Source organism: Physeter macrocephalus, chromosome 5 (genome assembly GCF_002837175.3).
Source record: "Physeter macrocephalus isolate SW-GA chromosome 5, ASM283717v5, whole genome shotgun sequence".
Lineage (NCBI taxonomy): Eukaryota > Metazoa > Chordata > Mammalia > Artiodactyla > Physeteridae > Physeter > Physeter macrocephalus.
In genome coordinates this window covers 50,954,941-50,966,216 of record NC_041218.1, presented here as the reverse complement: position 1 = coordinate 50,966,216, position 11,276 = coordinate 50,954,941, and the positions used below count along the sequence as shown (strand labels likewise).

The 11,276-nt window shown below is 37.5% G+C and overlaps 1 protein-coding gene across 1 annotated transcript in view; it reads left to right on the top strand.

The window, feature by feature from the left end:
- The first annotated feature begins 9,993 nt into the window (after positions 1-9,993).
- The window catches only part of SNX10 (sorting nexin 10), a 12,906-nt gene continuing 11,623 nt past the window's right edge, over positions 9,994-11,276 (top strand). The window contains exon 1 of the mRNA XM_028489470.2: positions 9,994-10,172. Within this exon, the coding sequence (XP_028345271.1) occupies positions 10,074-10,172 (99 nt within the window). The 5' untranslated portion in view covers positions 9,994-10,073. The remainder of the gene's footprint in view (positions 10,173-11,276) is intronic.

Sequence of the window (11,276 nt, the reverse complement as noted above, 5' to 3'; positions counted from 1 at the left end):
AGTTAATGCCAGTGAGAAGTGGCATTGGTTGAGCCTTTAAATATCCTAGTGGCTGATGGTTGTTTAGTGGAAAATAATTCAAGTCCCACCTAACTGCATATATAAGGGCTGAATGCAATATCACTGATTGTTCTAGAATCTAGACCGGGGGGCAGTGTGTGTGTAAGCCCTTTGCACTTGGTGCCCACAGGAGACATTGCTAATTAATCGTAAGGTTGACATGTGAATTGAGACCTAGTTACCATCCTTGTTCAAGATGCAAACGGCCCAGGACTGACATCTTGGTTCTACCTAAGCTGGTAGTGCCAGCTTAGAAGTTTGGTAAAATTTTTTTTTTAAAGATGGGGGGGTAGAGTGGGGAGTCGATTGCAGTCTCTCTTGTTAAAATAGCTTTATTACCGCAATAAATCTAGAGAGAGGAGAACAGGGAGGGAGAGCCTCCCTTGTGAGCTAAACATGTTCCATTTGCACATTGGTTTGAATTCCCACGAGAGCAGTATCCGTGCTGATGGATCTTCCCCGTAAAAAGGCCTTGGCATTGGGCCATTTAAAATTAAAATGAATTCAGATTCATTCACGCATGCAGCTTTAATTTACAATTAAAATATTATGGTTACATATTTTAATAAGAATAATTAGGTGGACCCAACTGAATCAACTCTTCTGTTTAATGAGACAGAACCCAGAACCCTAATGAAAAGGCAGGTGGCTATGACAGGAAACGCGTTTCAGATGGCATCTTGTGTGGAGCCAGGCGTTTTCGTTCTCTTTATATTTTAACACCCAGAATGAACAGGTTGATCTTCCTGCATCACTAAGGACCTTTGGCTTCAGCCACATTGAGCTCATCTTATGTGATATGTAAATAAGCAGTTTACACTCTTTCATGGAGTCTGACATTCTGGCCCCTCCAAGGAACTGTGTTTGTGTCTCTGCCCAGGGCTTGCTTGGTGTAAGTGGGATAGTCCTACATATGTGATGTGACTGGAAGAGTGGGTTGAAACCTCTTTTCTGTGTGTGTGTGTGTGTGTGTGTGTGTGTGTGTGTGTGTGTGTGTGTATCTCCCCAACTCTCCTGGATCATGATGGCTGAATTCTACCTTTAGAGATTCATACCTTTTGTATAAGAGTTTTTTCTCCTTCAAAATGTACATTCTTTATATTGGATATAATGGCAATTAGCATTTATTGACACTCGAGTGACAGTAAATCTACAGCTCCCTGGCAGGAGATACCTTGAGTGGAGCAGAACCGAGCGGGCCCGGGACAGTTCCAGGCACCATGAGGACCCTGCCACACAGGGCCCTACAGGGAGAGATGGGAAGGATGTGCTGCTGTTTTGGATGTGTTGGCTCTAAGCTTAACATTTAAGTGTTCAAGATACACTTACACTGATTGACGGTAACATTTTGGGCTTGCTCTAGGAAAGCATGGTTTTAATATTGATTTCTGATTGGAAACTGAGCTGGAACCAGTGAGTAACGTTAAAGGATATCCCATAAGCAAGACCTCCACCTGGTGTCCTGCGATGCTGGGGACTTTGAAGGGAAGTGACAGGACAAGACCCTTTCCCAATCCCCAAAACTCAATTTGTTCTTCCTTCCTCCTTTCCTCCCTGCCTATGTGACGTGATGTAATAATAGGGAAAACTGGGTATGGGATATATGGGAATTCTCTACTGTCTTTGAACAATTTTTCTGTATATTTAAAACTGCTCTAAAACAGTTAGTTTTAAAACAGATAACATTGAATTATATGTGCTCACACATAAAGATTTCTAAAAGACTGTGCAATGAATAAACCAAGGTACAAAATGGTATTTACAGTGTGCTCCCATTTGCATTAAAAATTATATATACATGTATATACACACACATATATATACATATATGTGCCAATTATGTGTATAATAGAAAAAGTATATAAAAGTCCTAGATAGGCTGACAAGAAACTGGAAGTCCACTAGGAGGGGGACTTCATTTTCATGGTGTTCTCATCTGTACTTGAAATGATCTCTCTCTCTTTCTTTAATACATATTTTATTTTTATAATAATGAAAAAATCTTATTTTTCAAAGGTAGATAAGTATTAGGATGTCATTATGTTAACGGTGTCAGTACCTGTTGAACTCATGGTTAATGCTTTCAGATTCATGTTTCTGACTTACTTTCGCTTTCAAGTGCCACATGTGTCTCTTTTCATAAAGCAGTCCCCTTGAGATGACCTCTTCCCTTCTTCCCTTCCTCCCTTCCTTTACTGGTTTTAACTTTTCATTATAAATTTTAAACATACACAAAGTAGAGAGACTAATATAATGAGCCCTTATGTACCTGAGGGTTCAAGAGTTAACACGTTATTAATTCATGACCAAGCTATCGCCCCACCGCCACCAATTCCCTCCTGCTACCACACAGTGAATTATCTGAAACGAATTTTAGGCATAGTGTAATTTCATCTGTCAATATTTTAGTATGCATTTATAACAAACGACCCTTCTTAGAAACAAACCACATTATCATACCTTAAACAATTAACATTAATTCCTTCATATCATCAAATAGTCAGTGTTCAAGTCTCCCTGATTATGTTGAAAAAAAAATTGTATATTTGGTTGTTCTAATCATGATCCAAATAAGAACTACACGTTGCATTTGGTTAATATATTGCTTAAAACCTCTCATTCTGCCCATTTTCCCCCTTGTGCAATTTATTTGTTGAAGAAACTGCATCTTTTGACCTATAGATGTTTTCACATTCTGGATTTTGCTGATCGGGTCCTTGTGGTGTAGTTTAACACAGGTTGGCAATTATTTCTTGTTGTAAAAGATGAGCTTTTTCCACTAATGTATTATGAAATACAAAAAGGTAACTCTCCTTAATTCTGGACACTGCTTGTGTAAAGAAACTCGTAACATCATGAATTATTATAAGTCATATAAAAGGCAGGCCTAGTTCAATTTCATTCACAGCTATTTATCCCGACTTAATAAAAGCTTTCTTAAAAGTCATCGTTCAAAACTGCCAGAGAACGACATTTAAACACACTCCAAGCTATAAAGTGACAAGTAACATTCCTTGGAGGATGTCTTTTAGGTTATTTGTCATAAATATTATTAGGAAATAAAGGAAGGTTACCTGATACATTCCTCTGCCTTTCAAGCATGTTATTTGTAAAGAATGTAGTATGTGTGAAAGGGGCTAAATTTTAGTTTTGAGATTGTTATGTGGGAGTCCTGGATAGAACCCTGGTGAATAAGACATTGGTTCAATGTCAGTGCCTCACACAGAACCAGAACTCAATACATTTTAATTGAAAGAATGAGTCTCCAGTTCAAATACATAAGCATATAAAATGGGTATATACTTTGGAATAGGATAAAAATGGCCTGAGAAAGTGAGCATAAAAAGAAACAAGTTTTCACTTTTGTGGTAGAAGATTCTCATCAAGGCTATGAAAAACTAATACTAACACCTAGAGATTCTTTGTTAGCTTTTGTCTGTACTCATCTTTTTGTAATAAGAATAAATATTTTTACAGTTAGTACACAGTTATGTTTACTGTACTATAAAAAGAGTAGAAACTGTGATAGGTAGGTAGTGACATATCATTGTGGTGTTAATTTGCATTTCCCTAATGGCTAATGATGTTGAACATCTTTTCATGGGCTTGTTTGCCATCTGTATGTCTTCCTTAGTGAAATGCCTTTTCGGTGTGTTTTGCCTATTTTCTAATTGAATTCTTTGTTTTTTTACATGTTGAGTTTTGAGAGTTCTTTATGTATTCTAGCTACAAGTCCTTTGAGGGATGAGTGATTTGCAGATATTTTCCATCCTGTAATTTTTCTTTTCAGCCTCTTCACAGGAGGTGCAGAGCAAAGGTTTTTAGGTTTGGTGAGGTCTAATTTAGCTCTCTTTCCTTACGTGGATTATCATTTTGGTGTCAAGTCTAAGAACTCTGTCTAATCATAGGTTGCAAAGATTTTCTCCTATGTTTTTTTCTAAAAGGTTTATGGTTTTATGTTTCCATTTAAATCTACGGTCCATTTTGAGTTAATTTTTGCGTAAGGGGCAAAGTTCAGGTCAAGGTTCATCTTTTGGCCTGGGGATGTCCAGTTGGTCCAGAACCACTTGTTGAAAAGGCTATCTCTCCTCCATTTAATTGTTTTTACACCGTTGTCTAAAATCAGTTGGGCATATTTGTATAAGTCTATTTCTGGGTTTTCTATTCTGTTCCATTGACCTGTGCCCCTCTACCCGTACCACACTATCCTGATTACTGTAGCTGTATAGTAAGCCTTATCATCAGGAAGAAGGATTCCTCCCACTTTATTCTCTTTCAGAATTATTTTGACTATTCTAGGGTCTTTTCCTTTCCATGTAAATTTTAGAATAAGGTCAGCTGTGTCTTCAAAAAAATCTTGCTGGGATTTTTACAGGAATTGCATTAAACTTATAGATCAATTTGGGGAGAATTTATCTCTTTACTATGTTGACTCTTCCAATACATGAGCACAGTATAGAATATACTTACACAGATATATACAAAGAAGTATACACTTCGATTTCTTTCAATAGCATCTTATAGTTTTCAGCATACAGAAGCTGTACATCCTTTGGTTTTGAATCTTCTTTATAATCAGTTGGTTAATTCTCAAACATTTCATGAGCACTTACTAATGAATGCCAATACTGTGCTTGGTGCTAGAAATATAAAAATGAAATACAAGGCCTTTGAGAAGCTAGTGGGACAGAGTTTCAGAAGAACATGTTGTTTGATGTTTTAGCTAATAGCAAAGAAAATAATTTTTTCCCCTCCAAAATAATGCACTTATGTGAAATTGGAAATGTAGTGAAATCAGAGATTTATTATTTATTGTTAAAGAACCACCCAGTAGAACATGTTTGAGAGCACAGGCTTTGGAGCAAGGCAGACCAGAGTTTGAAACCTAGCTCAGCCTGTTGGCCATTTGACTTTGGGCCAGTTGCTTAAGCTTAAGAAGCCTTATTTTTCTTATCTGTAAAAAGGGGGTGATAATATTACTGACCTCTTAGGATTGTCATAAAGATTAAAGGAAAACATGTATAAAACACTTACCACAGTGCCTGGCACATGCACATGGCTTGTGCAGTATGGTTATTTTTATTGTTGATTTATTCTCATATATCAGGGCTAAGGAAAAAAAGATGAGGTAGATGGATAAATGGATAAAGGTTGAACCTGGGGTGGGAGTTGGGGAGGGAAGGGGGTGCACTGAAATTGAAGAGTGATTTTTATAAGACAACACAGGAGTTAGATTTTCAAAGAGTGCAGTTCTCTTTCTTCAGAAGTTTGTTTTCACATGGTGAACAGTAGGGATCAGTTAGCTTAAATTTTTAATTCTACTCGGCCTGACTTCTTCCTTCATACTAGATATAATCATTAGGCCCAAGAAGTCATTAAAGTGTTTAATAAGGTTATTAAATTGACTAACTGCTGCTACTGAAGCAATTTTCTTAGGAAATCCATATGATTCTAGTTATGGAACGGAGCTGTCCTTTGTGCCTGACAGGCTGTCAACATTCCTGTGAAGGATGGTGGGCAGCGTCATGAAGGGATGTGTCTAATTAAGAGATTATAGGTGAACCTTGGCTTCCTGGGTGTGCTATTCGTAGCTGGAAGTATCTGAAACTTCACTAATTCCTACTAATTGCAGATTGGGGGAGGGGGGCCCATCTGAATGATAGAGTATTTTAAAATAAATGTACTTTTATTACTTTCAAGTACATATTTTAACTCCATCTATGCAAACAAATTGTTGTCTGGTACAAGTCTTAGGGGACTCAAGTTATTGGCGCTCTCAGAAGGATTTTCAATTATTTCTATGTAAATAGGTGCTTCTGGAATTCTTTAGGGTGCTTGAAAACAGTTGATTCTCATAGATCTTAAACATTGCTCTTGTAGCCATGTGCTGTTAATTGGCACACCCTTAGAGGAATGGGGTTTGTTAAATTAAGATAAACTTCAGACCAGCTGCTAAATAACTTGTCATTAATTCATGGAGTCCAAGAACCCAAGTGGATGAGGTTTTTATTTCAGTTGAAGTTTGATCTCATCTTTTTTTTTTCCTGAAGCCAGTTCATTTATTCCTGCAGGCATGCATTTATTTATTCATTAAATGATATTAATGGACTGCATTGGGTGTGCCAGCCACTCAAGTCATGCTGGACAGCCTAAGCTACCCTAAAGGAGCTTAGCATCTAGTGGAGGAGGCCTACAGGTAATTACAGTGCAGTAAGGCATGGTGAAGAGGGAGGATGCCCAGGGTCTGCCCAGAGGCAGTAGGGGCTTGGAGTAGTCAAATTAATCAGACTGGGTGAATCTGAGGATTTCCAGAAGGATTTCTAGAGACTGAGTTGCATTTTGAAAATGGATTGGAGTTAGCGGAAAATAAAGAACCAGATGATGGCGTTGAAGGAAAAAGCAGAAGCTGGGGGGAGGACAGCAGTGCAGGCAGAGAGAACAGCATGTGCAAAGGCATGCAGGTGTGAGATTGCATGTTGTGTATGGGGATGTAAGCTTCGCCTTTGGAGATAAGGAGAGTGAAAATCATGAAAGGCTATACTGTGCTAACTACAGAGTTTGAACTTGATCTTGAAGGTTATGGGGCAGGTTTTGTAGGATTTTCAGCAGGAAAATGACATCATCAGATGTGTGCTTTGGAACCATTCTTGTTTTAGTGTGGGGGATGAATTACGGGCCCAGAGATCAATTAGCAGCCCCTGCATTAATGTTGGGTAAGCAGTCCTTGGGTCAAAGAACTCACAGAGGGAATAGAGTTGTGGGTGGATCAAAAAAGGGTGAATCTGGAGGACGTGGTCAGTGAGTCAAATAGAGAAGTCTGGAGACTCTGGGTTTCTGGCTGGGGTTTCTGGGGATGAGATGAGGAGGAGGCAGTGGGAAGGGTGTGGACTCATTGTGCTGTGGGATTTCCCAGTGAGCTGTCTAGGCAGGAGGCTGGATATGTGGGGAGATGCCTGGACTGGGATGGAGAGACAATCTTCAGCTCTTGCTGAGCACTTGAAACCATATGTTTGGATGAGGTCATCCTGGAATCCTAACAGAGGGTGAAGAACAGCAGCCTGGGATGGCTCTCAGGGCAACAGCAACGTTGAAGGGAAGGAGAAGGAAGAAAGTTCGCCATTTAGCGCTTCAACCAAGTTAAAGATTTTCAGGATTGAAAAAGCATTTGGAGCCTTAGCACCACAGTTAATTTTGAGTGTTCATTTAAAGTGCATTGCTGTGTTCTTAGGAGATTCTTTTTCCAGCATGGCTTTAGAATATGTTTTCAATATATCTTTCCTACATAAAGATTAGTCATAATGAGTAATAATAATGGTACAATCCAAGAATTACAATCCACTAAGATGAGGAAAGTAGATTCTTTACTGTAGAATCCACAGTATTCATTATGATGTTCATTCCTTTTACAAATATTATGAGGGGCCTGCTGCAAACAATTTCTGTGAAATCTTTAGGTCACTCTGCCTTTCACTGAAAAATTACAGTATTAAAGTGTTTGCAACTAGGTTCTTAAATTAATAAATTTTTACTTAAAAAAGGATATACATCTGGATTAGCTTTTCTGAATTGCTTATTGCCAAGGTCTATGGGAAGACCTCTGTGCTTTGGGTTTATAAGCATTTTCCTTTCTACATAATAATAGTTGACTTTCATGTAGCACTTAATGAAAATTTTCCCAGTGCTCTCACAGGTATTTTTAAATTTGATCCTCCTAACCAACAGCTGAGATGGGCTGGACCCGCATCATTCCTATTTTCCTGATGTAGCAACGGAGGCTCAGTGAATAAGTTCATAATTTAGGAAGTAAGTGAACCAGAATTTACCCCTGGTCTTGTGACCACAATTTCAGTGCTCTTTCCATGAAAAGGGACATGTTACTCAAAGTGTAGATGTCAGTAGTCAGACAGCAGTGAACAAATACGGGGGAAAAAGTCCTGATTTTTTTGAGAACTATTTGTCATTACTACCATCTTCAATTAATAATATGTTGAGTGTTCAAGGGGTCTGTGATACTGTGGTAACTGTGGATTTTATAATTTTAGTTCAGAAACCTTTTTTTAAATGACAGGTTTGTAGAAAATTGACAAATGCATTTCTTTTTCTTTTCATTTTTGTTTAACCTGAGTGGAGGCCCACTATTTCAGTAACAGGTGCATATCTTCTACTGTTAATATGGAACATTGAGCTGTTGGAAATATTTAATTTCCCCTGTGGGATATTCAAGAACTTCTGCCTCTCCAGTGGAAAAGTGGAGCTGCCAGCACCCTGTGAGGGAGTGTGGCTTACATGTGACCTGATGACTAGCAGCCTTCTCCCTTAGGCTGGCTTAACGGGGGTAGGATAACCTTGTCAGCCCTTGTCAACATTCTGCTTTGCCCTGAGTGTGTTGGGGCCATTTGGAGGGTTAGATGTGGTCTACCCTGGATTCTGGTCTTCTCTCCTATTCCTGACCTATTTGTCCTTCTGTTCATTGATTCATTGGTGATTGATTCACTCCTTCCAAGAACTATGGATGTGTGAAAAGCACTCTGGGAAAATGAGTTACACACACACACACGCGCGCGAACACACACGCACTAAGGGCAGGGTGCCTGGGTTCTGTTTCATTTCCACCTCTGGGCAGGATCTACTTTACCCTGACCCAATCACACTATATGTAAGAGGGCTTCTTACTAACAATTGTCTTTATAGTCCCTCTTATAATTTAGAATACGCTTTTAAGAAAAAATGGCCAAAACGTTTAGAGTATTGCTATATTGTTTTCTTGTTTTTATTGTCTGTCTTCTAAATGACTTTAAAAATACATAATGAAAAGATTTTAAAATAAGACTTTTTGGAACATTAACTCATCATCCCTGTATATATACTGAGGGCAAGCAGTGGGGCAGAAGTCTCTAAAGCAAGAGCAAATCATTACTTTTAGAAGGTGAGCTTGATAGGTGGCAAAAGCGATTTAAGGGAATGTGGACTATTTTTCTCCTTCTCTCTTAATCCTCTGTCCTGAAAAATTCTCATTTTTTTATCTGCATAACAGAATAGAGGCGGTCTGTCCAGAAAACCTCATAATCTTTTTTCTTCTTCTGCTCTAGAGCGCTGACGGCCTGCTTTTCAGATGTGCCAAAGCAAAGCAGTGAGAAATGCCTAACATTTCAGCCCTGAAGTCTTCTTTTTCAAAACAAAAAGTTAAAATATTTAAAATGAAATTCAGTTAGCAATGAATTGTTGTGCCGAACATAACACTTTTTTTGTTGTACGTTTTCATATTTTAAAATTAAGCTGATTTAGTGAAGAACACTTTTAAAAAAAATATTGTATTTAAAATTTTACCCCCTATTTCCTGTTCTTATTATCTTTAAAAAGGAACAAAATGATATACTTTGTATTTTTTTTAACTTTTCTAACTCTTATCTATAACATGAGGTTGTTATGAAGATGAAATGATTTGCTACATGGGAAGGTATATTTTAAAAATAGAAGAGTGTGTCAAAGGTGCTCGTCTTTCTATTACTAAGTTAGTAGTGCTTATTCTTAGGAAGTCCGGGTGCACACACAAATTCATTGTCAGCTCTCCTTGCTTGCTTTTCACATGACCTTTGTCACTGTTTCTTACTTGTGTTCTAGCAGGTGATTTATCAGGCAGGGCCGATAGTTTTAATTCAGAGAAATGAAGAAAATAAGAAATGACCACTTTTAAAACTTGATAAAAATGTGAACCTATTTTTCATGATGCAAAATTAAAAATCAGTTTTAGAGTATCTGTTCTTATTGTCTTCACATAACCTGTAAAACTATCCAAAATTGCACCCAGCTTGGTTTTGCGTTATTGTAAAAATTCCATTTGTGGCAACAGCGTTTTTTAGACTTCCTGTGGTGCTTGATTCATTAACTTCTTGTTTTTTAAAGGATTACAGCCACATCGGTTAAAGCTCATTTCAGTTTTGTTCTTGTACAGTCACTTCTCTCTGCCCTTCTTAGCCCTACTTGCAATTCTGAAACCTATTTCTTTGCTTGTGATGCCCTTACAGGAATTTGTAAGTGTTTGGGTTCGAGATCCTAGGATTCAGAAGGAGGACTTCTGGCATTCTTATATTGACTATGAGATATGTATTCATGTAAGTATGCCGTCAGTAGTCCATAGAAATCAGTAATTTTTAGGTAGCGTACATTTGATGGGATACTATGATATACTTATAATTGAAATTTATAAAAATTTTTCTAATTCAAAGAACTGAATTTGAATGATTACAATGAGTGCTTGTCTCTTAAATGAAGTAGTACGATGGTTCCTAAAGTTCTTTATTTGAATTCCTTATTGTACCTTTGTTAATATTTTAATGTTTATTGCCTTCCTGTATGAAGATGTGAATACATCTAAAATTCAGAAAGAGTTTTTATAGCTCATTAATGGTATTTCTTTATAATCTGTTATAGCATATTTCTGGAGACTATATTGCCTGATAAATCTTAGGTTTTGAGAGGATGTAGAATTCTCTGGAAAAGAGATATGCAGTGTTTTATATGTAGAACAGGAAAGTAGGAAATGAATATATGGAATTATTTTGCCTTAGTCTCAATTCTGAGTAATTAAGATAAGTAAATAACTAGAAATGATTTACTTTACTTGGAAATAGTACTGTATCATAATCTCTTGAACAGTGTTGTGTGGTGTGTCGCCTCCTCTGATTATCCTGAATAAGGGTCAGCAATCTTTTTCTGTAAAAGGCCAGGTAGTAAATATGTTTGGCTTTGTGGGCCATACAGACTCAAAATTACTCAGTTCTGCTGTTGTAGGGTGAAAGTGGCCATAAACAATACATAAATGAATGAGTGTAATTGTGTTCCAATAAAAATTTATTTGGGAAGACAGGCGGCGGCTGGATTTGGCCCACAGGTGTATATAGTTTATTGGCCCTTGATCATGAAGATAGTCACTTCTTTTTGTCTAATTTAGTCCAGACTTTTCTTGAGAGCATAGAAATGGGCTCAGATTTTATCTGTGACTGTATAGAACAGGTGAGATAAAATTTAGCCATCCTTTGATCTTCACATTGTTAATAGCTACATTGGTATATCGGGTACCCAGATACCACCCACAAAATTTCTCTTTTTTCTCCTTTCTTCCCTTTTTTCTTTCAAAGTTCCCCAACTTAGAAAATAAAGTAAAAACTCAGAACTGCTTTTTTTTTTTTTTTTTTTTTTTTTTGCGGTACGCGGGC